The 27,692-nt window shown below is 45.0% G+C and overlaps 1 protein-coding gene across 1 annotated transcript; it reads right to left on the minus strand.

Moving 5' to 3' along the window:
- Nucleotides 1-147: 147 nt before the first annotated feature.
- Nucleotides 148-27,692, minus strand: gtf2h4 (general transcription factor IIH, polypeptide 4). The gene is made up of 13 exons (XM_075449358.1): nt 27,490-27,692; nt 27,308-27,412; nt 26,448-26,579; nt 24,780-24,962; nt 20,992-21,100; nt 14,002-14,070; nt 13,813-13,896; nt 13,090-13,246; nt 10,639-10,769; nt 8,729-8,776; nt 8,554-8,632; nt 6,602-6,663; nt 148-413 (listed from the first exon to the last, which is right to left on the minus strand). Exons 1-13 carry the CDS (start codon nt 27,603-27,605, stop codon nt 303-305), a joined length of 1,386 nt encoding a protein of 461 aa, XP_075305473.1. The 5' UTR covers nt 27,606-27,692; the 3' UTR covers nt 148-302.

The raw sequence follows: 27,692 nt of genomic DNA on the forward strand, positions 1-27,692 counted from the left end.
CTTCGTAGCCCTACTGGTGGCCAATAACTCCACACAGCATTTTCATAGTGATGTAATAATAGTTTAACAGGCAAATAGTAAGCCTTACAGGCTGTTCTGCACATTACCCAAATGATCAGAAAAAAAAACAAAAAAAAACAGACAGAATAAGCAGGATTTATTTATTTAATCCAAAATACATGGAAATCAGCACTTTATAAAAACATACACAATTGTCGGAATTTTATTCGACCACTGACAGTAACGAACACTGGTGAGCCCAAAGGGAGCGTCCCCTGGTGCATCATCATCCCTCCCTCTGGCTATGGGTGAGGTCTCTGTCGCTTCCAGAACCTCTTGACCTCGCTGTGGCCCTGCGGCGTCACCACCAGAACCCTGTGGGCCACATCTTGCCACACCAGACAGCCCAATCCCTGCAGCAGACATCGGGACAATCTGAGTATTTCATTAACAGCAACTTCACTAAAAATGATGAAGGCTATCCTACATGGACAGCATTAACAGCCAAGCATTGATGATCATGTCAGTAAATGGCAAAAGATCAGCAGTGAGTTGGAAAGGTCGATGAGACAGCTGTTCCTAAACCTGTTCACAACAAGTCGTTTTTCAGAAATTAACTGATGATAAATGTCTGACAGCTCTGGATTGCAGACAGACCAGCTAAGCGTGCAGAATCATTTACGACTGAGTAATGCAGTTACAATACAACCATGTTTAACCTCAACATAAAAATAGGATGCAATGATCTGAACATTATTTACACAGTTTTATAGATTTCATTGAAAATGCAAGCACTCCACAAGGTCCTACATGCCAAGATCAGGGAGATGGTAGTCAGGTTAGGAGGACAAGCCCATGAACATCTGGGGTGAGGACGTTGGATTGGACAGGTACAATAAAACTCAAGATGCAGTGTAAAATGTAAATGAAAACAGAACGCAATGATTTTACAATCTTATATCAAACATTTTCTGCAAAACAGAATATAAAAAAAGAAATAAAGGATGTTGATAGTGAAAGCCTTTTCTCTTTCATGAAAAATATCAGCTCATTTGATGGCAGCGACACGTCTCAAAAAGTCAAGACATGGTTGGCTGTAAAAGTAAATGGTGCCAAGAAGAAACAGCAGCAGCAGTATGTTGCAATAATTAGGGAAACTAGAAGGCTAAAAGAAGAGCACCTTACAGAGGCAGAGTCTCAGAAGTAAAGATGGGCAGACTTTTAGAAATCTGAAAAATACTTCATCGAATTATTACGAAACCATTTCAGAATAATGACATTGAATACAGTTATTATTATCATCATCTACACTGCATAATGTCATTAAAAGATTGAGAGAAAGTGGAGAGATCTCTGCGCACAACAGTTGTACATCATGGCGCCCTCCGTGGCCAACGTGTTTGTGAGGCGATCCTGACACCGGACGTTTTTAATGTTTATTTTAGGACAAGTGCTCAGTGCTTGTACACAAGGATCACCTACAGCACAGACATACTTCTGGACATTGGCCCAGTCCAGTCCTTCTGGACTGTAGCTTTTCACCACGCTGACACCAGCTGGCAGGTCCAACACCACCAGGCTCATTCAGTGCTGTGTTAATGCTGGCTGTTCACATTTACGGGTCGACCGGACTACAGCGCTAGGACGACATCATCGGCAAACACGAGACCACACACCCCGATGCTGTGTTCGCGGTGGCCGAGGATTTCAACAATTTCAACCTCAGGACTGTGCTACCGAAGTACCACCAACACGTGAGCTTTCCGACGAGGGACAACAACATCCTGGACCAGGTCTACAGAAACTGGAGGAACGGATACCAAGCTGTGACCCACTGCCCTTAGCTGAGGTGAGCCAGGTCTTTAGGAGAACTAACCCCCAAAAAGCAGCAGGCCCCGACATCATCCCCGGCCGTGCTTTGAGGGCCTGCTGCTCAGAGCTAGCAGAGGTCTTCACAGACATTTTCAACTTGTCCCTCTCCATGTCGTCTGTGCCCACATGCTTCAAGACCACCACCATAGTGCCCCTCCCAAAGGAAAACAATATAACATGCCTGAATGACTATCGCCCACTTGCACTCACTCAGTTGTAATGAAGTGTTTTGAGAGGATATTCATGTCACACATCAAAGAGGACATCCCAGACACAACAGACACCCTTCAATTAGCATACCGTCAACCATTCTCACATCCACACTCACAAAAACCCAAGTCCATGATCGGCAGCCTTGATGTATTCTAGCTGCCTGTAAATTTTCTGCAAAGTGTGGTAGCATAGTAGACAGTTATCAAATGAACTATTAGTGATTTATGATGACTACCCTGACTTCAATCAATTCTACTTTCCTTTATTTGAATGTGATAATCGCTGAGGCAAAGGTCAATGCTTGCATTCATCCATCTTTTCTGCTGTATTTGTGTCATATCCGTCTCAGATTGACACCTAACAGACAGACCAACAGACACTTGGGACTGATCGTTTAGTTATCGGTTTCTGGTTTCTAGGTGGTGCCCTGAAATGAAAGATTTTAATTAATAATTTACTAATATTTACATTACTATTAGGTATTAAAAACAAGGTGGTTAAGGTTAGCAGAACATGGCTCGCATTGAAACAGACACTGTAATAAAATGTTCTCTTCCTGCATGCACTGGATGCAGAGTCTCAGCTAAACACAAAACAGTATGAACCAAACTTCCTATTGAAATGCAGTACTTTAAACATTGTGCTGGATGACACACATATAACAAAACAATGAATATGGAATACAAAGACCAGCCACAACATTAAAACTGCTTAAAGCGATACTCCGGAATTTTCGACATTGGACCTCATTTCCGAGTCAACCAGAGTGTAAGAAATGTGTACAGATGTTTTTTTTTTTAAATTCCATGCAGCCCTTGTAAAACCACTGGTCGCTGTTGCTAAGCTAGCGCAAGTGATCCACTTTTGGTAGCCTGCCACAAGAAAACAGTCTTGCCCAATTCAATAAACACTCAAAGCACATCAATTATTATGTCAGGCAGTGGATGTAAAGGTTTGTGGTGATAGAGTAATGTTTGAAATAAAACTGACCTTGCATTACATGGATTTTTATCATATGAGGGACTAGTTTATAGTGGTCAGCGGAATTTTACCTTACTCTCGTAGGGCTGTCGCGGTTGAGGAATTCCCCCTGCGGTGAGTCAGGGCGGCTCAATGTTGCGATATGCGATATTATTGCGCCATCTTTTTTTTTTTTTTTATCTATCTATCTAGCAAATTCGTTTGTTAATTACTAAATTACTAAACTCATTGCAATATTTCCTCTGAAACATAGCACTTACACATTTAAAAAAGGTTATAAAAAGACATGGCAACTTTATAACACTTTATTTTATTGAAAGCAGAACAAAGGGCGGTAACGGCACAGATGCGAGATGCAAGTTGTTTCTCCTACTGATTGAACTTAAAAACAGAATTCAGGAGAAGGCACCATCTCCTCAACCAGATACCGTGTAACAGCACCTGTTAGGCGTTTATGTCTGTCACTGTCTCTGCTGTTTTTGGCGACTCGAGCAAAGGCTTCGCCGACTCCAAGTTGTCGGCTCGCCCCAACATGAGCTGCTCCGCGACTCTGTGTGGCAGGAGGCGGCGGCAACCGTGCCGCAATAGCCAGATGATAGCTTGCTAGGTGAGCCTTTAAATTGGTTGTGTTCCCTCGTTTCACTTGAACCGTTTTTCGGCAGATTTTACAAATCGCCTCGTTTAAATTGGCTGGTTCACCCTTTTCATTTGGTTGAAAGCCGAAATGCTCCCAAAGGGGCGAAGTAACATTTGCTTTCGATACTAGTGCGGCTTCCATTTTCTCTTTCTAAAGTGTGTTAAGTTGTGGCGAGATCAGGTCACGTGTGGTGATGAAAAAGTAGTTCGTCAAAACGATCGTCAAACTTCTGCTGGAAAGCATATTTTGCTCTAATTTTTTTTGTGGAACATCTATGAACAACAGTGACCACTCGGTAAGTTTCAAAGCTTTGCAAAACGAACGTTTAATGTTGCTAATAGGACCGTGCGCATGTAGATTGAAACCTGCACGGACACTATCGAAAATACGTGCGGTGATCGCGGTGACCCATCATGAAGCGCGGTGGGCGTCATCATATCGCGATATTTCATTTTTGCGGTTATTGCGACAGCCCTATACTCTCGGCAGTTGTGATGTAACTAACTCAGCTGCTAGTTCCAAGCTAGTTCTGCTGCGTTTGGATCGAGCGAGTTTGCTGCGAGCGGATTATAAACCAACAACGTGCCAACATGGTAAACCAGTGTGCCTTTGCTAATTGCAACAATAGAGCCCATAGATGGGTTCCGAAAAGTTTCCATTATTTTCCAATAAAAGATCCGGAAAGAACAAAACTCTGGCTCCTAGCTGCAGGATTAGACATACAAACTCCGATGGAGACGCTGCGTATCTGGGTCACATTATTATAAGTGCACATTATAATAGTTACACTGTGGACTATTAGTTATTATAGCTTACACGGTACGTTTTTTCATTCAACCAATAGATAACAAATCTCAACAAAATTTTGTTTTGGTAACTTACCGCAATGACAACTGGCCATTGGGTCCAGCAGGTCTGGGTCGTTTTTTCCAGTTTATCTTATCGACTGAGAAGAATGTTTCTAGCACTCCGTGGTTGAGATGTGGTAAGAAGTCCTGGTGCTCCGTTATGCAAACATCTCGAGATGTGCTATGGCCATGATGTATCAAGCTCCAGCTCTTCCATCTGTGGGATAACTAAGTCCCACTCTCGGCAGCAAAAGCATTCTTCCTCCGTCTCCATTGCTTTGCAATTTCGGCACCGACACCACCAATCCCCGGTTATTCGAGCTGCGGCTGTCTCTACAGACGCGCTCTCTCGTTCGGCCCTCTCTCGTTCTCTCTCAACTCTTCCTCAGTATATTCCGGCTCGTACAGGTATGCTTCATTGGAAAAATTAAATGGCTCGTCCTCATCATCAAAAGCACCGGGTTCTCCGAACATTGCCATTCTTTGATCAAGTTTTTGTATGCTCAAGTAGTTGTGACAGGATCATTCTTCACTAAACAAACTATTGGCAGCGAGAGCCGGTAAGATTGGTGCTAGATATTAGTCCGCGGCAGCCAAACGAATGGCTGCGGGTGATAAAATATAATTGTAAGGTTGGTTTTACTCCCTAAATCTCTCTATCAACATAGATATTTGCATCGATAGCCTGGCAAGACAATTGATGTGCTTTGAGTGTTTATTGAATTGGGCAAGACTGTTCTCTTGTGGCAGGCTACCAAAAGTGGATCACTTGCGCTAGCTTAGCAACAGCGACCAGTGGTTTTACAAGGGCTGCATGGAATTTAAAAAAAAAAAACATCTGTACACATTTCTTACACTCTGGTTGACTCGGAAATGAGGTCCAATGTCGAAAATTCCGGAGTATCGCTTTAATATTGTCTATGTTTTCTGGTATGTTGGAGCACTGACCCTGCACATCTACGGGTGTCCTGTTGGGTCTGAAAAGAGAAAACTGGAGCAGATTCTTTGTGTTCAAATGGCTGGGACCTCTATTGATCTGGTTTGTTCTGGCACATCCCATGATGCACCTCTCCTCCCTCTGCTCTCTATACTTTCCATGTACATATGACATCTGATGAAGACCTTGGAGCGGCTGGTCCTGGTCCATCTCCGTCCCCTGGTGAGCCCATCGTCGGATCCACTGCAGTTTACCTACCAGCCTGGCATTGGAGTGGACGACGCTGTGATCTTCCTCCAACATCGAGCTCTCTCTCACCTGGAGAAAGCTGGAAGCACTGTGAGGATCATGTTCTTTCATTTCTCCAGTGCTTTCAACACCATACAACCTGCACTTGTGTCCGATGTAGCAGTCTGCAGTACAGGGGCCCTGCAGGGAACACTCCTGGCTCCGTTCCTCTTCACCCTTTATACTCCAGACTTTTCCTACAACACCACCACTTGCCACCTGCAGAGGTTCTCCAATGACTCTGCAATCGTCTGCCTCATCACTAATGAGGACGACAAGGAGTACAGAGAACTTACGCAGGACTTTGTGGACTGGTGCCAGTGGAACCGCCTCCAGATCAGCGAGGGGAAAACTAAAGAGCAGGTGGTGGATTTCCCCAGGCCCCCCGCCACCAGAGAACATCCAGGGAACGGACATCGAGATGGTGACATCTTATATAGTACCTGGGTGTTCATCTGAACAATAAACTGGACTGGACTCACAACACAAAGAAAGGTCAGAGCAGACTATCTGCTCAGGAGACTGAGGTCTTTGGAGTGCAGGGGGCTCTCCTGAAGACCTTCTATGACTCTGTGGTGGCATCAGCCATCTTTTATGGAGCGGTCTGCTGGGGGAGAAGCATCGCCTGAATTCCAACAGTGTTTCAGTGGATGGTATGTGTGAAGGTAACATCCAAGTCATTGCCAGGACCCCTGATTCCCAGCAAAACATTGAGATTATCAATGTTTACTTGCCAGTGGTTTTAATATCGAGGCTGGTTTGTATGTCCAAAGAAAAGATTATTCAATAGATTATTCTGTTATTTGTTAGGAAACAAAATCCAACCTGAGCTCTGTCTCGCAGCACCTCAAAGTCTGCCTGGGACAGGAACTGGTTATAGAGCACACCTGAAAGAGACATAAACACCTACATCACACACAGGAAAGACAGTAGAAAACCGCTCTCATCCTCTCTATTACACTGTACAATACCTCTGACAGCAGGAAACTCTTTCATTCAGAAATGTCTGCCACAGAACCATGAATTGCTGAGTCACATAGCTATTTTCCCACATAAACTCCAGAGATTTTCAATAACGTACTGACATGCTGGATATGTGAAGGAGAGGTAGCAGGGAAACATCTGAAGCACATAGGAGGCTGGACATGATGCAGAAATGAGGCTTTGGAACTGCTGTGTTGTCTTTACAATTTGTTGTGTTGATATCAATACCAGGACTATCTTTATGATCGACAAGAGAGAGAAGCGAGTGGAAAGCAGCACAGTGTGAGCAGAAAGGAGAAGCACCAGCACCCACTTGGGCAGTAAATGTTCAAGTATCTGTGTGCTGTTGTTCTAGAGGTTCCAATTCCACTGTTTCAGAACGTTTCATACGGAAGTCTATTGCTGTCTTTTTTCACGTTTTAACAATATATTTTTCACGTCATAACGTGAAACCATCCCGTTATTTCAAGATACGACCTTTTCACCTCCATCCATCCATCCATCCATTATCCGCGTTCTGCTTGGCCTGTCGGTACCCATCAGCTGCTTCCAGAGTCCCACTGGCCAAAAAGGCCCGATAGGACTCCTTCTTCAGCTTGACGGCTTCCCTCACCACTAGTGTCCACCAGTGGGTTCGGGGGTTGCCGCCACGACAGGCACCGACCACCTTACGGCCGCAGCTCCAGTCGGCCGCCTTAACATTGGAGGCACGGAACATGGCCCATTCGGGCTCAATGTCCCCCACCTCCCTCGGGACATGGTTGAAGCTCTGCCGGAGGTGGGAGTTGAAACTCCTCCTTACAGGGGATTCCGCCAGCCGTTCCCAGCAGACCCTCACAATACGTTTGGGCCTGCCAGGTCTGACCGGCTTCCTCCCCCACCAGCGGAGCCAACTCACCACCAGGTGGTGATCAGTTGACAGCTCCGCCCCTCTCTTCACCCGAGTGTCCAGGACATACGGCCGCAAGTCCGACGATACGACCACAAAGTCGATCATCGAGCTGCGGCCTAGGGTGTCCTGGTGCCAAGTGCACATATGGACACCCTTATGCCTGAACATGGTGTTCGTTATGGACAATCCGTGACGAGCACAGAAGTCCAACAACAAAACACCACTCTGATTCAGATCGGGGGGGCCGTTCCTCCCAATCACGCCCCTCCAGGTCTCACTGTCATTGCCCACGTGAGCATTGAAGTCCCCCAGCAGGACGAGGGAGTCTCCCGGAGGAGCACTCTCCAGTGCCTCCTCCAGGGACTCCAAAAAGGGTGGGTACTCTGATCTGCTGTTCGGTGCATAAGCACAAACAACAGTCAGGACCCGTCCCCCCACCCTAAAGCGGAGGGAGGCTAACCTCTCGTCCACCGGAGCAAACCCCAATGTACAGGCGCACAGCCGGGGCTTTTCACCTCATAACGTGAAACTATCCCGTTATTTCAAGATACGACCCTTTCACCTCATAACGTGATAAATATATTGTTACAATGTGAAAAAGATATTGTTATGATAATAAACTTTTCACGTAATTACATGATACTGAGCCTCTTTTTTTTTTCATAGAGTGGCACCAATACGCTTCCGTAGTTTCAGCTCTCCGGTGGATGTGTAAAAATGACTAACGTCTAATAAAAAAAAATATGATCAGCTCGTATTCCCCACCATGCTGTTCTGCTTTCTTTTGTTTTTGAAAAGTCAAAAAAAGCAGTAGTCACTTCGGGGCGTTACAGCTCCAGACACTTTGTTTCCCCAGGCTTGTATGTTTGCATGTGCGCACACACAAAAAAAACATGCTCACCTTCTGTGAACTGAAGCCGATCCCTCTCCAGCTCCCACAGTCTGATCTGATCCGTTATGGTTGGAGGCAGCACAGGAGTCTGAAGCACAAACACGCCTGATGAGCACATTGTATGGAGCCCTAAAAGGCCAATCAGCTGTTTCCAAATTCATTAGAATTACATGTGACTTTATACCTGTGTGAGCATGACAGGGTGAGCTCTGGTCCTCAGAAAGTGGATGATCTGAATAACACAGAATAACAGGAATATAATACAGACAGTGACATGGTATTCACGTTGGACTAACTAACTTTTGGGGATTAAATCTATGCATTGTTCATTGTAGACTCTGTAAATTAAAAACATTTAAAAACACAGCTCATGGGTAAATATTTCTGATTTACTGAAAACAGTCTACATGAGTGCTGGCCAGTAAAAGACTCCTTGTGATCATATTCTATTAGTTTTGGCAGTAGAGGGAATTAAGAGAGAATTCCAGGTGCCTTGTTTTAAAAAGGACTGGGGAACCTGTGAATCCTTCAAACTTCACTGGGCATGTTCATGCTTTTCATTGTGCTTTTACAGCGGTTGCATCCTCTGACACAAGTATGTCAGGAGTGCTGGCAAAGCTGAACCGCTCCCACGTAATCAGAAGTATCTATACACCTTATATACCAGAGTTACATGGATTCAGAGACTTTAAAAGTAATTGTGAAAACAACATAAGATCATTTAAGCAGCATGGAAGTCAATTTTTTTCTAATTTAATTTAATTTTCTTTCTTTTTTCTTTTTTTTTTAAATAGTCCCATTACAAACCAGGACCCCTGGAAAAGTATTCTATGACTTCTAGAGCTGGAATTCCAAAACACTCCCACCAGTTTGAATGTGAATACACTCAAATTTAAGCTGACAGTTTACAGTCATAGTGTGACTGGAACTTCAATAACCAACAAACAATTGGCTGTTTAACCAATTAAACAGCCTTAATAGAAATAAAATAACACGATTAATAGTCCCATTTACTGCAGGTGAAAACAGGGGCACCAAAAGTCGAGCACAGAACTGGTTAGCCGCCTCATTTAAAGGGAGCCTGAATTCATTCCAAGCAGTTCTGTCACCTGCAAGCAAAAGGAGCAGCATATTTCCTGTTAGAACACAGACTAAGGGATGAGACAGAGGGAAGAAGACAAAAACAATGTTTTCCAGCACCTGTCTGAATGGAGGCACAGAATATGTTTTGCTCAGACAGCTGCAATGAACAAAACTGGGACAGTCAAAATACTGTTGCAGCACGAGTATAATCAATTCAATTCAATTTAAATTCATTTTTATTTATATAGCGCCAAATACAACAAATGTCATCTCAAGGCACTTAGATAATAAAGTCCAATTCAAGCCAATTGGAATTCAATTCATTGTAATCATAATTATTTTAAAATAATCCAATTTGTTCATATAGAGCCAATTCAAAAGCTAAGGAAACCAACAGATTGCACCGAAACTCCAGAGTTCGATAATGGAACCTCAGAAAGTACTGCGAGTTCCCCCTGGTCACAGCCGTATGCAGACATGCAGTTACACATGTTATCATGACCCCAGCAACAATGAGTCAGAACAGGGATGTCCACAGTCCCGCTGCAGGGGGCCGCCGTCCCGCAGCGGGGGGCCGCCGTCCCGCTGCGGGGGGCCGCCGTCCCGCTGCGGGGGGCCGCCGTCCCGCAGCAGGGGGCCGCCGTCCCGCAGCGGGGCCATCCTGCAGGTTTTAGGTGTTTCCCTGCTTCAACACACCTGATTCACATGAAATGGATCTCTTCAACAGATTGTTAAGTTCTGCAGCAGCCTGCTGATGATGCACTGATCTGAATCAGGTGTGCTGAAGCAGGGAAACATCTCCAACCTGCAGGACCGCGGCCCTCCAGGACCGGATGTGGACATCCCTGAGTTAGAAGAATGTTTTGGGTAGCAAGAGGGCAATTAAATACAAATATAACAACATTTGAATGGAGGATAAATAATAAATATTAGGGCCACTCATAGGCTGTTGGTACAGTTCCACAGTTCTCTAAGCAGTATGACACTTAACTGTGTGCAGTTTGGGATTACCTGTTGTGCAGTGATGCCATTGGCAATGGCCTGTTGCACTGACTCTCTTGTAAGCTGAGCCACCACAACATTGGGAAAGCGATACAGCATTTCACTGAAGAGAGCCACCAGAGCGATCTGAAGTTCGGAACCTGGCAGGGGTACACAAACCCACAGATGTTAAGGGGAAGTCATGCATCCTGAAAGGCTGTGGGAAATGTTGGGGATGCTGCTGTGCTTCTGAATGTCACAAAGAACCAGCTCAGAGGTTTACTTCAGTTCTGTGGCTCACAGACATCAAAATCAAATCAAATCTATTTGTATAGCACATTTCATGTACAAAACAATTTAAAGTGCTTTACATAAAATAAAAGCATTGCAGCAGGGATTGGAAGAAGCATTAAAATTCATAAAAGAACAAATAAAATAATTTAAATGAATTTAAAAACCAGCAACAGTCCAGATAAGTTCAAAGATATCGTGCAGATTTCATGCATAGACACATTCAATTCAATTCATTTTTATTTATATAGCGCCAAATACAACAAATGTCATCTCAAGGCACTTAGATAGAAAGTCCAATTCAAGCCAATTGGAATTCAATTAATTAATAATAATCATAATTCATAAAATAATCCAATTCGTTCATATAGAGCCAATTCAAAAACAATTTCCTAGCTAAGAAAACCAACAGATTGCACTGAAAACTTTTTGTTTTTCGGTCCAATCTCCCGGCCTGAGCGGCGTGCCTGAGGCGACTGTGGAGAGAAACGACTCCCTTTTAACAGGAAGAAACCTCTGGCAGAACCAGACTCAGGAAGGGTGGCCATCCGCCTCGACCAGCTGGGGTTTGAGAAGACAGAAAAGGGGGGGGGGGGGGGGGGGGGGCAGGGGGCCACCGCGACGGCGGCACTGTAACACCATTCAAAGGATATCTGTTGGAACAAGGAAACACGAGTTAATGACCACAATAATATCACATATACATAAAGAGACACATGAGAACAGAAATGTTTTTAACCTGGATTTAAAAATGTCTCCATTTGGTGAAAGTTTAATCTCCACTGGCAGTTTGTTCCACTTGTTTGCAGCATAACAGCTAAATGCTGCTTCTCCATGTTTAGTCTGGACTCTGGACTGGACCAGCTGACCTGAGTCCTTGGAGCTAACTACATGGGGCAGCTGGGACTCAGGTGATAAAGCTGTCAGTCCCCAGCTCTCCACATGCAGAAGTCATCTTGGGAAAGACCCTAAACTCCACATTATGCCTGATATGCTCATCTCTATCATTTTGAGATATGTATGTACAAGTGTGTGTGTGTGTATATATATATATATATGTATACATCATGTACAATAAGAAGCATTATACGAGTGTGTATAAATGAGAAACACATTGTAATCAGCGCAGTAGAAATATTCTGACTGTTAGAAACACTGCCAATAAGCCTTTTTCTATGCTTCACATGTTGAAGACAGCGCTGCCCACAGTCAGTATAGCACAGTGCTGTCTGATTAAAGTTTCAGCAGAATTATAACAGTGAGAAAGGAACCAACATTAACAGTTTTCCATTAGAAGAGCCATCAAGCCCAGTCAACAGCACTCTTCCCCTTTCAGAGCTGATGCAACACATGCTGGCGTGACCCCAGGTGCCCCTCAGGTCTGAACGGGTACAGCCTCTGTCAGAGCTGCCCTGACCTCCAGCACTCTGGCAGCACCTGAACATGTCTGTGTGCTGCCTCAGTGACTCTCTCTTTCACACAGGAGTGAGCTGCTGCACTCACATTAACACATACAGCAGAGGTGGATCCACCTGGTCCAGTTATCAGATAAATGAGGGCACTGCTCAAACGTTCCTCCTCCATGGTTTCCTTACAATAATCAGCTGCAGCACCGGGTGCTTTTTTCTCAGCGTCTGAACCACATGAACCAGAGAAAACTGCTTTCACCTGTTTGAGCTGCAGCTTCTGCTCTCCCTCTGATTAGAGATCAATATCTCCAGCTGCTCCATCCACCAACTTTACTTCAACACAATGCTGCGTGTCTTTCATCTTGCTGTGAGCTCAACATGTTGCTGTGAGAGAAGCGTGAGTGCAGAAGGCCTGACAGCCTGTGCAGCTGCAGCTGACACACAGTGATGGTGCAGACGGTGTCCTCAGGGGAAGGAAAACTTCAACAACACCTCCGCTGCTACTGTCGTACACTTAAACCCTCAGTGCAACCCTGGCAGAAACCCCTGACTCTGTAAAAGCTGTTGGACTTGACTATGTGCTGTGGAGTTTGGTGTGAAACATCCCGAGCAGCATTCTGTCCCGCTCACAGGCGTGTGGATGCAGTGAGGAGCATCCACACCAAAGTGTTGCAGACCATCTTCATGTCCTCAGGTTACATTTCTCAGATCTGAAAAAGGGGCTTTCAGTGTTTTTCTGTGTTAACATGCAGCATCAAATCCTCTCAGCGTTCACACATACTTGTGTAGGCGTAGATACGGTAATTGGTGTCTACAACAATGAAGCCTGCATCTCCAGCTCCAGGAGTGGAAGCCGAGCTGGACGGGGAGGACGTGGTGGTGACTCCAGCAGCCAGGGTGATTGCCAGTCTGGTGGGATAGTATCGCCTCGACTTTCTCTGATGACACATGACCAAGGAATCAAATTATTTTACACTGAAACAATCCCATGTGGAACCACACTTTGTGCTCAAAGAGAAATAAAATCAATCTTCAGCTACCACACCTACAAATATCTTAGAGTCTGACTCCACGTATATTCTCTCTAAAGCTCTAAAGCTAATATCCTTACATTTTTACCTTTAATACTAATTAAGTGTGTATTTTCTTAGAAGTTATGGTGAACTTCATCTTTTTTGGTAGAAACATGAACACAAACTCTTGATAGGACTATGGAATACAGATTATATACTGCCGCTGTGATGTAAAACCTCTAATTACTGTCATCTACACAACTCCACATTTGTCCCTTTCCTTTTGAACATAACTAAAGCTAAACAGTGATAGATGGAATTTAAGATTCAATACAACCAATAGGTGTCTTTAGCTACATAGCTCTTTGAGAACTGCCATTAGATTTAAAACAATTAAATTGATGCAACCATGTTTCAGTGACTAATATATATTGTATCACTGCTTTTGATATAGATAGATGTGATCTTCCTTTCTCTTCTCAGCTCTTCACCTTCCTCTGAAAGACCAGTCCAAACTCCCGCAGATGCTGCAGGAACGTGAGCAGGGATTCACTCATACCCTCCACCGAGTAATCCTGAGGCACACAGGAAGCGCATGATCAGTAAAAGTCCAGAAGCTCAGACCACTGCACACAAACCATTCAGAAGACTCAACAGTCAGCTCAGTTTCTTATACTCACTCTGCCAAGTGTGGAGAAACTGAGCTGGAACAAGAAGGATAAGATTTCCACCAGTTCCATCCCTCGGGACTGCCAAGGACAGAGCACAACATTTATTTCATCAGACCTTCTCAAGTAAGAGCCAGCTCAGAAGATATACAAGTCATTATTTTCTACAGGACTTCTACCCAGCCCTCTCTGAGGCTGGGGCAGAAGTCCTTTTCACACGACCAGGTCAAAGAATGACGGGGGTCTGATCAGTCTGTATAAAATCACTCAGTTAGGTCTACTTCTTAGGCCAAAAAAAAGAAAAAAAAAAAAAAATGAAAAATGAAGTGGAAGACACCCTTTCCACTTCTAAGACCAGGCTTAAAACTTTCCTTTCTGATAAAGCTTATAGTTAGGGATGGCTCAGGTGATCCTGAAACATCCCATAGTTAAGCTGCTATAGGCCCAGCCTGCTGGGGGGCCTCATCTGTCACACCTTTCCTCACTTACTCTCTTCTTCCCCTGTTTAATTTCTCAAATGATATTATGTATATGTAACATTATTGTGGTCATTAACTTGTGTTTCCCTGTTCCAACAGATATCCTTTGAATGGTGTTACAGTGTTTGTTGTCCCCTCTTTCCTGTCTTCTCAAACCCCAGCTGGTCGAGGCGGATGGCCACCCTTCCTGGTTCTGGTTCTGCCAGAGGTTTCTTCCTGTTCAAAGGGAGTCGTTTCTCTCCACAGTCGCCTCAGGCACGCTCAGGCCGGGAGATTGGACTGAAGACAAGTTTCAGTGCAATCTGTTGGCTTCCTTAGCTAGGAAACTGTTTTGAATTGGCTCTATATGAACGAATTGGATTATTTTATGAATAATTATGATTACAAGTAATTGAATTCCAATTGGCTTGAATTGGACTTTATTATCTAAGTGCCTTGAGATGATATCTATTGTATTTGGCGCTATATAAATAAAAATGAATTGAAAGTGTGCTCCTTTTGCTCTCCAGATGGTGAAAATGAAGTAAACAGGTAATTGCCCAGTTTGCTGACCTGATTCATGGTCATAACATGGAAACTACCACGATTTTCCTGGTAACAAGCATAATCACAGGGCTCTAGTTTGCTGTGATATTAACAATAAATTAAATGGGAACAGATAATTGGCCATAGTTTTTCCATATAAATTACCAGAGACGTTTCCATGTAACAGGTTGCAGCCAAAATTATCTACCTTCTACAGTATTAACCAACATTGGTTCTATATAATGGTTATTACCAGTCTTCTTCTGTGAACTTCTTTCACAGCAGGTCTGCTGATTGCTACGCAAACTATTTTGAAAGTATCCTTTATTACATCATAATTACTAGGTTATTACCACATTTATGTGACCATTTTATCATCAGCAAAATTTCATGTTATCAACAAATTATCATTACATAATGAGATTATTATCATCATACCAAGTGGTCTTTCCATTCATTTTCAAATTGGTTTTCCCACTTTTGCTTTGCTTTGCTTTTTGGGCACCGATTAAGATTCAAAGATTCTTTATTGTCATTTCGACATGTTAAAAACAGGGTGAAACGAAATTACTTTCTCTGGTCCCGGTGCACACCCAATAAAAAACAAATAGAATAAAAAAAGAAAGAGCTAACTAAGGATATACACAAAGCAAGATAAATCAAATATGCCCAATAAGTGGAAATGAAACAGTCCTGTACCATTGAGATAGTGTGTAATTAGGAATAAAGTGACCATTGTAGTGTTCAGAGTTGTGCAAGTTTTTTTTTTTTTTTTTGGGGGGGGGGGGGGTACAGGGGTCCACCAGAGTTCAACAGTCTCACAGCTTCCAGGTAGAAGCTGTTCCTCAGTCCGGTGGTCCTGCTCTTAATCCTTGCAGCCTCCTGCCTGAGTGGAGGGGGACATGTGTGTGTGCGGGGTGAATGGGATCCCTCATGATGCGGGAGGCCCGCTTCCTGCATCTGGAAGTGTAAATGTCCGTGGTGGTGGATAGACTGTGTCCCACAGCTTTCACCACCCTCTGCAGCACCTTCTTCAGCTGCCGTACCACACGGTGATGCAGGAGCAGAGGACGCTCTCCACCGCACAGCTATAGAACGATGTCAGGACTGAGCTCCCAAGTCCGGCGCCTCGACCTCCTGAGGAAGCAGAGGCGCTGCTGTGCCTTCTAATCAGGCAGGAAGGGTTTTTGCTCCAGGTGAGAGCGTTAGTGATGTGTACACCCAGGTAGGGCTGGGCGGTATGGCCTAAAATGTATACCCCGGTAAAATTTGAGCCACTGACGGTATATATCGCGGTATGGTACTTTTGTATATAAATTACAACAGAACAGTTTCTCAGTGGTTACCATAGCACCAAATAAACACTTTCAATCAGGATGTTTGCAGCAATATTAAATTAAATGTATTGTGCAAAACAGAAAACACAGGAAATATAAAAAATATATACGTTAAATTTATATTTAAAAAATAAGAAAAGGTACATTTCTTCGAATAAACTCTGAGAGAGAAAAGCCGCTGCCTCTTGGATAACGTAACTTTCATAGGCGCCTTCCACTTATTCAACATGCTCAAATATGCGTCATGTTTCAGACGCCCCATTTGTGCATGTTAAACTGCTTGTTAATACGATAAGTGTTTTGTTACTTTGCATGTCTTCCAAAAGAGAAAACAATCAGGATTTTGAGGATGTTACCGTTACACACCAGCTGAGACGCAGGGCAGCAAAACATTATGGGCGTGAAAACGAAACTTAGAAAATCGGCTCGGCGCATACACAAAACCACAAAGTAGCAAATCTCGACAAGTAGCAGAAATCGACAGAACACCGGCTTTGACTCGTTTCATCTTCTGGAGCATGATTAGCCCGCAGGTGGTAAAACAAATTACTCGTGTTACCTTGTCTTGCGATTACTGTCGCCTGGCATATCCAAGCGGATGTTCAAAACTTTGCATTACTCCGATCTACAGGACTCATGAGCTATTGCGGTATAAGGTATGGCAAAAAAATCTCTACCGTTGGTGAAAAATACCGCATAAGGTATGATACCGTGCATACCGCCCACCCCTACACCCAGGTACCTATAGCTGAGGGCCACTCCCACCGTGGTCTCTCTGATGTGCAGAGGGGGGGTGTCTGCCCCTCCTGAAGTCCACGATCATCTCGCTGGTCTTCTTCACGTTGATGCAGAGGTTGTTCTCTCTGCACCAACCCTCCAGGTGTTCCACCTCCTGCCTGCAGTCGGACTCATCGTTGCTCCTGATGCGTCCAACCACAGCCGTGTCGTCTGCAAACTTCAGTCAGACAGCTCCGATGTTTCGCTGAGCAGTCGTGTGTGAGCAGGGTGATCAGGAGGGGTTCAACACACAGCCCTGGGGGACGCCGGTGCTGAGAGAGTGAACAGGAGGGGCTCAACACACAGCCCTGGGGGACGCCGGTGCTGAGAGGGTGAACAGGAGGGGCTCAACACACAGCCCTGGGGGACGCCGGTGCTGAGAGGGTGAACAGGAGGGGCTCAACACACAGCCCTGGGGACCTGAGTTTTTTCGCCGTGGGCAGCCGCCTCACCATGCTTACATCGTTTGGAAGGGGGAGGGGCTCAGTCTGTGGAGGGGGCTTGTTGTGCCACCCAGATTTGCTTCCCTCTGTGCAGTTTTATCCAGACATACATTCCTCTTCCACAAGAAAACAGCATTTCAGTCAAGTTATGTCAAATTCCACGTTAAAAGTAGATTCTGTTTTAGTCGGCTAATTCCGTGACCGCGGCCCTCCAGATGACACACACAGGCTTTTGGCATCCCTTCCAGCAGAGGCCCATTCATGCTACTGTCTACCGAGTCTTTTTCCCTGGAAGTGCAGGATGGATCATCTGCATTGAAAGTTAGTTGTTATTTGCCATGTGCCAATAATATCTAAAAATATTTTCATGGGTCAAAGAATTTAAATCAAAGACAGCAGAGAATATTTTAAGGGGTGAAAACTTCAAAGATATTTGATGTTAAATTTGCAAAAATGTATTTGGCAGCACCTCTGAAACACAACTGATGTGGCTGATATTGTTTAAGAATTAACCCTTACAACATAAATCACAGAGATCTCATTTTTATGCAGAGATCGCATATTGTGTGCATGACTAATGAATATGTCCAGGTTTGTTAATCCCAAATATGGATTCAGAGATCAGTCTTTATTTCTCTGCTGACCAGAGGTGAGCTCTGCAGTGCTCAATAAATTATGATCTGTCCCAAAGGATACTCAAGCCCTTCTAAAGAAAAAGCCTGACACAAACTTACTCATTGCAGTAGCTGCTCTATTTTCATTTGTAAATTTGGATAAAAGCATCAGCTGAATCAAAGTAACAAACACAGAAACGGGTCGCCTAGCTTCACATACTGTGATGATAAACAGCTGATCCTGCCCATAGCAAGGGGATACCGTCTCTCATAGAAAACGAAGCATTGAAGAGAAGTCTAACTGTACCACGTACTGAAAAAAAACTTTGAGCTCCTCTGATTTACAGCCCACACAGAGCAGAGGGAGATATGATCAGGATCAGATTGTGCCATGAATTTAAACCTGCACGTCGACATCTTCACTGACAGAACCAAGCAAAGCACACGGCTCAGAACAGAGAGCTGCCCAGTTATTACTGACTGATGGCAACAATGGGCCTCATGCAAGAACATTTTTGTATTTTTATTCTAAATTTCTCTCACTTTTTTCGTAAGGTCTCGTACGAACACGGCACGTCAGATTCAAACGCTCTTAACTTCGGGAAAAGTGTGTAAACGACCTGCGTAAATGATGAATCACACCCGTGCGTATCTAAGTTCACGTGCACGAGGATAGTAGATTTGCATACTCCACGCCCTAAATAATACCATATAAGGCTGTGCTTCCTCTCTCCTGTGCCAGGAAGTGTTGAGTCATGAGAATGACATCAAGGCGCAAAAAGAACAACTTTAGGGGCTCTGAGACTGAAGTTCTGCTTTCAGAGATCCAAAAAGGAAAATCTGTCATTTTTAGCAGTGTCAGCAGTGGAATTACGGGACCTGCTAAAGCCAAGAAATGGGAAGTTATTACGAGTGCTGTTAATACCATGTCACCGAAAAAAAAAAAAAAAGGTTTGATATGAAAATGGCTTAAAAAAAAAAAAAAAAAAAAAAAATGTCTCGCCATGGGCAGGCAATCGATGACTGCAACTAAAGCCATGCAATCAGTTGTTGCCTCACCATGATGGCTCTTTGTTGGGGTGGTCCATGAGGGGGGGTCTTCTGGCACCACACCTTCTGGTCTGCCTGGGCTGGTTCAGGTGGAGACCCTCGTTCATGGCAATATTGCGCCATGAACGAGGTATCGAGACACCCCCACCCGGCCTTCAGCTCAGTGCGCTCCACCACAGCACGGGGGCTTTGATGTGTATGTGTCTCGTGCTCCAATTATGTTTGGCAGTCCAGCCACGGGATGAAAGTCCCTCTTAATTTGTACTTGTTGGACAGCGGTGTATGGGAATCTGATGTACCATGGGTGATAAACTGATAAGAGCTTTGATGACCAAGGGGAGCGCACGGCTCACAGAGGACTGGGACACCCCCGATCTGTCTCCAATCTCCCTCTGAAAGGTTCCAGTGGCCAAAATCCAAGGGTGGTGAGGACCTGGACGTGTGGTGGAATTGGGTTTGATCGGCGTGTTTTTCTCTGGAGTTGTGGCTCTAACAAACATCATATTAGCAGCAGCAGTCCTTGGGAATCTTAATCGCGATGTCAGCCATTCGTCTGTCTCCACACGCTCTCTTCCAAGAGCCTGACGCACTAAGGCATCCAAAAGTAGCAAGACAGCCGCTGGTTACGCTTCCCGTTATATACAGATTCAAATGAACCTTCGATTAGTGCATATTTTAAGTCAAACAGAATAATGTCAGCATCATTATGGGGTATAATGTATATAATTATTTATGTTTGCTTCAAAGTAATTAAATATACAATCCATTAGTCAAACAAACTTGATTTGAATAACAGCGGACTATTTTATGAAACTCCTACGACAGGTCTGGATCACTCGTAAATTCTGTTCGTACCTGAAAGAAAACGTAAAATACGAAAAGATTGGTGAATGCGCAAATTCTCTTAAATTACTCGTACGGACGATTTAAGAACAAATCTGTGCGTACGAACGGTTGTTGCATGAGGCCCAATGAGTCCAGCTCTGTTCCTGTGTGTCGTCCTGTCTTCTCTGAGATCTCTCAAGCAGTAAAACCCAACCTGATCTTTATTAAGACTAAGATTAAGATCAGCTTTATTGGTCATGCATACACACGAAATTTGTCCTCGGCTTTTAACCCATCCAGGTTGGCACCTGTTGACACACACATGCACAGGTTCACACACTCAGAGACAGATGCCAACCTGGAGCGGTGGGCAGCCATTCACAGCACCCGGGGAGCATGTGGGCACGGTGCCTTGCTCAAGGGCACCTCAGCCGTGACAAGGAGGTGGACTGACACCCCTCCAGCTGTCAGTTCCAATCTTTTTGAGTGGCGAGAGTGGGAATGGAACCTGCCAACCTTCCGGTTATTGGACGACCGACTAACCGCTGAGCCACGGCCTCCCATTCTTGTCCCGTGTCCTCCTCTAACACTTTGTCACTTCTTCCTCCAATAATGTTTTCTGTGCTGCATCTGCCACAGCGTTGTCTTCAGTTTTCCTTTAAACTTTATTGGTTATGACAAACGTGTTGTTATTTAGTCGTTGGTGCACAAAGTGGTAACTTCAAGCTAACTGCTGTGGTGCTAGCCTGGAAACTAAAGCCCGGTGCTGTTAGTTTCTAAGCCTGGGCCCTCAAAGGCAGTAACGGGTCCACAAGTGTCCAAGTCAGTAAACAAGTCACAAACACATAGTATAAAGGATCCCACACTTCAAGTGTTTGTTTAATGTAGAAGTTAGACAACCACTAACCACATACAACATTTCAAAGCCAATGGGGATGAAGTTAACTTTTACCTGAGCAGTTTTGAGATACTGCAGGGTGAAGTACCAAAGCTGAGAGGCTGTGTCCAGCAGGAGGAACTGAAAACCAGCTGAGGTGATGTATGGCGCCTCTCCTGCCTCACTAACAATCAGACAAGATGTTGGCACAACATGAGGTACAGTTCAAACCTTCCACACAACGATAGTTCAATGGTAAAGGAAAAAGCCTTCTCTGCTGTTTTAACATGACAGCTCTCACAGGTCTACTTCTTCTATATCCCACCTGACCCACTGACCTTCTGATTGGCAGATGACTGCTCTTCTTCCAGAGCTACAGTCGCCCTGTATCAAAGTAGTGAAGCTAAAGTTTCATTTTCATAGTTATATCTGAGCAGAACCCCCTGTGATGGCTTCTGCTCAGATATCAGACCCTATCTGCCTTTCTTATAAAGCCAGCAGAATTTGTCCGATCCATTTTCTTAGCTGCCAACACTATTTTTGTGCCCATTTGTTAATTCTGTTGTGATCTTTGCGCTAAACTCTCTTCTGACATTTATTTTTCCTTTGTCATGTGTTTTTTTTCTCCCTTTTTTTGCCGCTTCTCCTACACATTTGCTGCTACAAACATGGTTTGCAAACTAAAAGGAGGTTGCTCAGTGGTGTGGTGGCTAGCCTTCCATTTCAAATCGCAGCTGGTTCTTTCTGTGTGGAGTTTGCATGCTTGTGTGGGTTCTCTCCCAAGTACTCCTGCTTCATCCCACGGTTTAAAAACATGCATGTTAAGGTTACCGGCCATTCTAAATTGACCCATGTAGTGAGCGCGTATTAGGTCCATTAGGTCAAATCCAGGAGGGAAACCAGGCCAGAGGGGATATATAATCCCTCCAGTGTGTTCTGGCTCTGCCCCAGGGCCTCCTCCCAGTTGGACATGAAGTGACCAGGAGGCATCCTAACCAGATGTCTGAACCACCTCAACTATCTACTTTTGATTTGGAAGGCTCTACTCTGAGCGCCCTCCAGATGGTCGAGCTTGTCACCCTATCTCTTGTGCCCCGAACATTTTTGTACCGGTACAGCTCTACACGGAACGACTCTACCCTGATTGGGAGCTTTTCCATCGCGGGTTGAAGGTGGGACCCGTTACGATTTTTAGCACCGGCTAGTACCTGCTTCAGAGGTGGGTCTAGTCGGTACTAAAACGTCACGTGATCTAAGGCTGAACGATATATCGTTATCGTATCTATATCGAGATATGAACATTCAAGAAAGTAATTTCGAAAAGGCAACGATATATTTCCCCCACGCTCGCCCTGCTTATACAGCTCCGGCAGTCACCATAAACATTACTTTTAAGATTGCGCTTGAACGCACCCCACCGCCAGCCAACCACAAAGCTTATTTCACGCTTGCTGTGGATCGACAGCTGAAGCCAACCAATGACAAACATAGGAGGGTGGGAGTGAGGGAGAAGTAGACTGAGACGCACACAGCCACACACATTCACGGGGAATTCACGGCGAAATCAAAACGAAAGAAACGAAAGAAAAGTGACATGAGCGCGGATGATAATTCGGCCGGTGGCAGTGCAGAATCTAATTTTGTGCCAAAACATAAATCATCCTCCATTATTTGGAGGTATTTTGGATTTAGAAAGGATGATGTCGACCAGAGCGAGGTGTTGTGCAGGTCGTGCTTGGCGAAAATTAATCAATAAAACTGCACTCTTTTGTTTTATGTTTTTATTTTTCTGAAAAATGCTTGGTTTTCACCGAACCCGTAGTCACATCGTAATCGAGATATCTGGCATGAATATCGAGATATGAAATTTTGTCCATATCGTTCAGCCCTAACGTGATCAGTGCTGTCCACTGATTGGTCAGGTGAAATTACGTCATACTAAATAATCACCCGCCATGTACGAAAACACACCTGCGAGAGCAACAGAGAATAAACAGAATTGCGAAGATGGAAGACCAGAGAAGGAAAGCCAACCCATGGACGATGAGCGAGGTGCAGACCTTTCTGTGTGTGGTGGCCGAGGACCGCATACAGAAGGAACTGGACGGAGCGACACGAAATGAGAAGGTGTTCCAGGAGATAGCCAAGCTGATGGCTAACCATGGCTATCACCGGAATTCTCAGCAGTGCCGAGACAAGCTGAAGAGCGATTACCGGCAGGTAAAGGACCACAACAGCCAAAGTGGGTCAAACCGAAAGACTTGGAAGTGGTTCGACCAAATGGACGGCATTTACGGGCACCGCCCGGCGAACCGGGGCAAGGAGAGTGGCGTGGATACGGCGACGTCTTTGTTGGAGGCGATGGAAAATGGTAAGTGTTGTTCTAATCCCCATGACAAATGCATGTTTTATATCGTAACAAATACATGTTCAGTCTTTAACTTGTGTAAAAAGTTACACAGGTGTCTCATGTAAGTTGTTCTGAGTGAGCTAGCAAACAACGCTGTTTTGGAAGGCTAGCACAGTGTCTCACCTATGTGGTTACGTGTATGCGTTTTGTATGTTCACACTTTTTATTTTTTTCCCCTCAGCTGCTATCTGCATTCCACCAGCACCAACACTGGCGTCACCGCCTGTATCTGAGACAACTCCTGCTGTTTACTTTTGTACTGTCTTTTTTAATAAAGAGCTTGGTTTAACTAAACAATATGAATTGTCAACTGCATTACACATTACACTCCATCGTTGTGTTTACTTTTGACTAACCGCGGCGTGACACTTTGTAGTCACCTGAAACCGACGTCACGTTAGTGGTGAACGGGCCGACTCCGCCCACTTCCAGGTCACGGTTTGTGTGGAAAAGGAAATGTTACTGGTGCCGTGTCGTGCCGTGTAGTGTCGCGCTATATCGAACCGAGTAGAGTAAGGCTAGCTCGGCGGTGGAAAAGGGGCATTAGTCACCCTGGAAAACTAATTTCAGCTGCTCGTACCTTTGACCTCATTCTTTCAATCACTGCACTCCATGTGAAGTTTAAACTAACAAAAAAAAAAAAAAAAAAAAAAAAAAGGTTACAGTCTGGAGCTCTCCTTTAAAAGGTATTGTAATTTCTCACATATCCCTCCAAACGTTATCTTTTAAATAGTTAATTGTCTCGTTTTTTTTCCAATGGTTTTTACATTCAAGCCCATTTTAGGAAGACATTTCCATGCACAGGGAGAGATGATGACAAACACATTAGCTCCTCCATTAACATTGGTACGGGTTATAACAATATGATATTTAGGGCAAATGTTTGAAAAAAAATCCTTTAACTGGTAGGCTGCCAATGTTAATGTCACGGTGATGTCAACTAGCCAGAACATGGTATGGACTGGATGGGACATGTCAGTGGGTTAGGACATCCAATGTTTCTGAGCCTGTACCTTACATTTTATTGTTGTCTGTTGGTGTTGTCCTCTTATGTGTTTTATGGTGCTGTAACCTCCCTGTCTCCTGTAACCTAACCTAACCTAACATCCTGGCCTTTGGACCCTTCAGTCTGATAAAACACGACTTCTGTTCAGCTTTTAAAATAATAATGAAGACGATCAGTCAGAGTGTCTGAGCTGCCTTGGTTTGTCACGCTAGTTAGCCATGTACTGGGTTTGAGCCACTGAACTGCTCATACTTAAAAAAACAATGACACCAGCAAATTCATGTAAAACCCATGTGTGTCTGTGTGAGTGGCAGAGATGGTGGAGGCTACCCACTCTTCTGCCAGAAAATGTCCAACAGGCACAGATTCCCTGTTGGAACGAGTGAAAAGGTCAACCTGTTTTCCCCTCTGGGAAAAAGGTCAAACAAGCTGAACACTGCTGTGTACCTTCTCATGAGGCCGGCTTGCACCAACAGCTGAGCCAGGTCCTGGCTGACAGCACTGGGAGAGCCCACCATGAACTGCAGGATGACCTCCCACCGCTCCATAGCATAGCGATCCAGGCTCTCAATGTCCCGAGCGTGGCGATCAGGACCCAGAGTGCTGCCCTCATCTGCCCACGCTGTGCCCCTGTGTAACAACATGACGGAGCTTTAGAATTGGTCTCCATTGAAACAAAAAAAACTGAGACTCTCCATTGATGCTTTGAGCAGTTTTTTGCTCTTTGGCTCCCCCTACAGTTGTGGGATGTAACACCGTTGTCATTAAAACCAACGTACCTCTGAACTAGAGTATGGCAACCCGACCGAAGCCCGACGGGCCCGGTCGGAACCCGACGGGCCGGGCCGGACTCGGACAAAAAATTAGAATGTCTTGTCGGACTCGGGTCGGGCTCGAAAGCAAGCAGACATCGTGAAAATGATAAACAGCCAGAGGACAGGTTTCAGTTCATTGCAAACATCAGTTTTTGTGATAAACATAAATAATTGAATATGCATAAATGAAAATGTTGGTAGGCTATTCGTGCCTCATGCCGTGCAGCACGCATCTGTGTGCATCTGTGGTCTGTGCATGCTCGGTGCGCACGCACGCATATCGAACATTCGAACAACTTTACATTAAACACGTGCGATCAGTGCAGCCGAGCTCAGTTGGCTGGAAGCGCTATGAAGGACATTAAAAGAAAAATAGCTTCTGAAGAACTGAAAGTTGTGGAAAATGAGAGGGGGAAATCCACTGTGTGCAAACGCTTTAAGCTATAATGGATTATGGTGGATAATGGTGCGCTGTCACCAATGTGTATTTACTGATTAGAGTGCGCCGTTTTGCGTTGGTCACTGGTCTCGGGCTTCCGGCGGGCTCGGACACAAATATTTTAATTAATCTCGGGCTCGGGTCGGATTTGAGAACTTTTCTGTCGGTTGAGGGCCGGGCTCGGACAGAAAAATCCGGCCCGAGCCAGGCTCTATTCTGAACCCTACATGCACAGCTATACACGGGATTTTATTGACATGCTTTAGAGGCTCACAGAACACCTCCAGAAGTAGGGGAATGTTATACGCCCTAACAAGACTGCAAACATGCTCACAAAGAGACGCTGACAGCGTTGTATTTTCCATCTATTAAAACTTAATTATGGCAGTAATATATTCTTATCCCATTGTTTGTGTGTTAAGTTGGACCAAAAAGCAGTACAGAAACCAACATGGACCGCAGTATCGCCGTCCCATGGCATCCCAGGGCACTTTCAGACCCAGGAATGTACTTCAGAATGAATCAGAAGAGCATAGTTTAAGGTTCACAGATCTTTCTAATGAAGTGTGTTTTAGGGGAATAAAACATCATAATGAGATTCCAGAATATGTACTGCAGGTGAATAGATCATAGGATTAACATAGGATATTAAGTGTGATGTTGGAGCTAGCTTGTAAATGTCTGTGACATCTTACACATGCTTTTCTTTTAAATTTCTTTTAGTCCTTTGTGAGGGGCTTAGATGCTGAATATTTTCAGTATATTTCTATGTGCTGAACCCACATCTTCATTGACATTGTGGACTGAAAGGGGAGAGCCTAAAGCTGTGTGATGAAGCCCGTTTCACAGGGGCAGACTTACCCTCCCAGCAGAGCAGTTCTCAGGTTGTCCTTGAACACTGGGTTTAAAATGTATCCCTGCAGACCACCCTGCAGCTGCTGACTGTGCCACAGTCGAAGACCCGCTAACACTGAGACGCATTCATCGTGATCCCTGCAGAGAGACAAACACAGTGAGCTGAACTGGTGAGCACTGACATGAGCAGCTGACCAGGTTTCTGCTGAGATTAGATTCACTGTTCTGTGACCTCTTTACTTTCAACAAGCCTCTGCTGTGAAGAATTCAGCTGTGATGGAGCCACTGTCCCAGTCACTGATGGGATCCATTGTAACATCTGACCCTTATGATCACTAGGCTTGCTGCTATCCTTCTGTCACAAATCCCCCCCGGCACCCGTCTACAGCCACTCCACCCTGCATCCACTCTCTTCTTCACTTCTCTTGTGCTTTGGATGGTTGACTCCATCACCTTCACCTTCCATCTCACCACAGATCCTAATGTTGTCTGCAAACATCCCACGCCACAGAGACTCCTGCCTGACCTCATCTGCTCGCCTGCCCATCACCACTGCAAACAAGAGGGGGCTCAGAGGTAATCTGCAATGTTGTCTGCAGATTACCTCTGAGCCCCCTCCTACCGCACATCTCACGGCTTCTGTTCCAGGTTAAAAACAGCAAGGTGACCAAAGTGCTTTGCAAAACAGCAATCCATGAAATAAATACGAGAAAAGGAAATATTGACTTGAAGCCAGCTAAAACAGCCCAACATAATCACACTTTGAGAAAAGCCCGTTAGCCGCCCTGCAGGGGGGTGTCCCCCCGGTGTCCCCCCGGTGTCCCCCCGGTTCCGTCGCTGACACAGCAGCTCAGGGGGCGGCTCACCTCTCGCTGTCCTTCCGCACCCACAGGGCCACGGCCGCCTGCGGGAGCGGCTGCTCCAGGAACAGCATCCGCATCACGTAGTTCTTGGCCAGCAAGGGCAGCTCCCTGTTGGAGAGGAAACACTGGAAATGACGCCATGCTGCGCACTCATGTGTCCGTGTGGGCGTCAGACGCGCTCCTACCTGGAAACTGCCAGACATGTTGCTGGGTGGTTGTAGAGCCGGTCCAGCAGCTCCGGACTCAGCTCTCTCAGGTACTCGTGCAGGTTCTTACACTGCAGCTGCACGCGCAGCTTCATGCTCTGACTTCTGCTGTGCGCATCCCCGGCTCTGCTGCTGTTTAAGCCGCCATGTTGGACATCACGTGACCTTTTTCTTCCTCATAT

This window comes from Odontesthes bonariensis, chromosome 18 (genome assembly GCF_027942865.1).
Source record: "Odontesthes bonariensis isolate fOdoBon6 chromosome 18, fOdoBon6.hap1, whole genome shotgun sequence".
Taxonomy (NCBI): Eukaryota; Metazoa; Chordata; class Actinopteri; order Atheriniformes; family Atherinopsidae; genus Odontesthes; species Odontesthes bonariensis.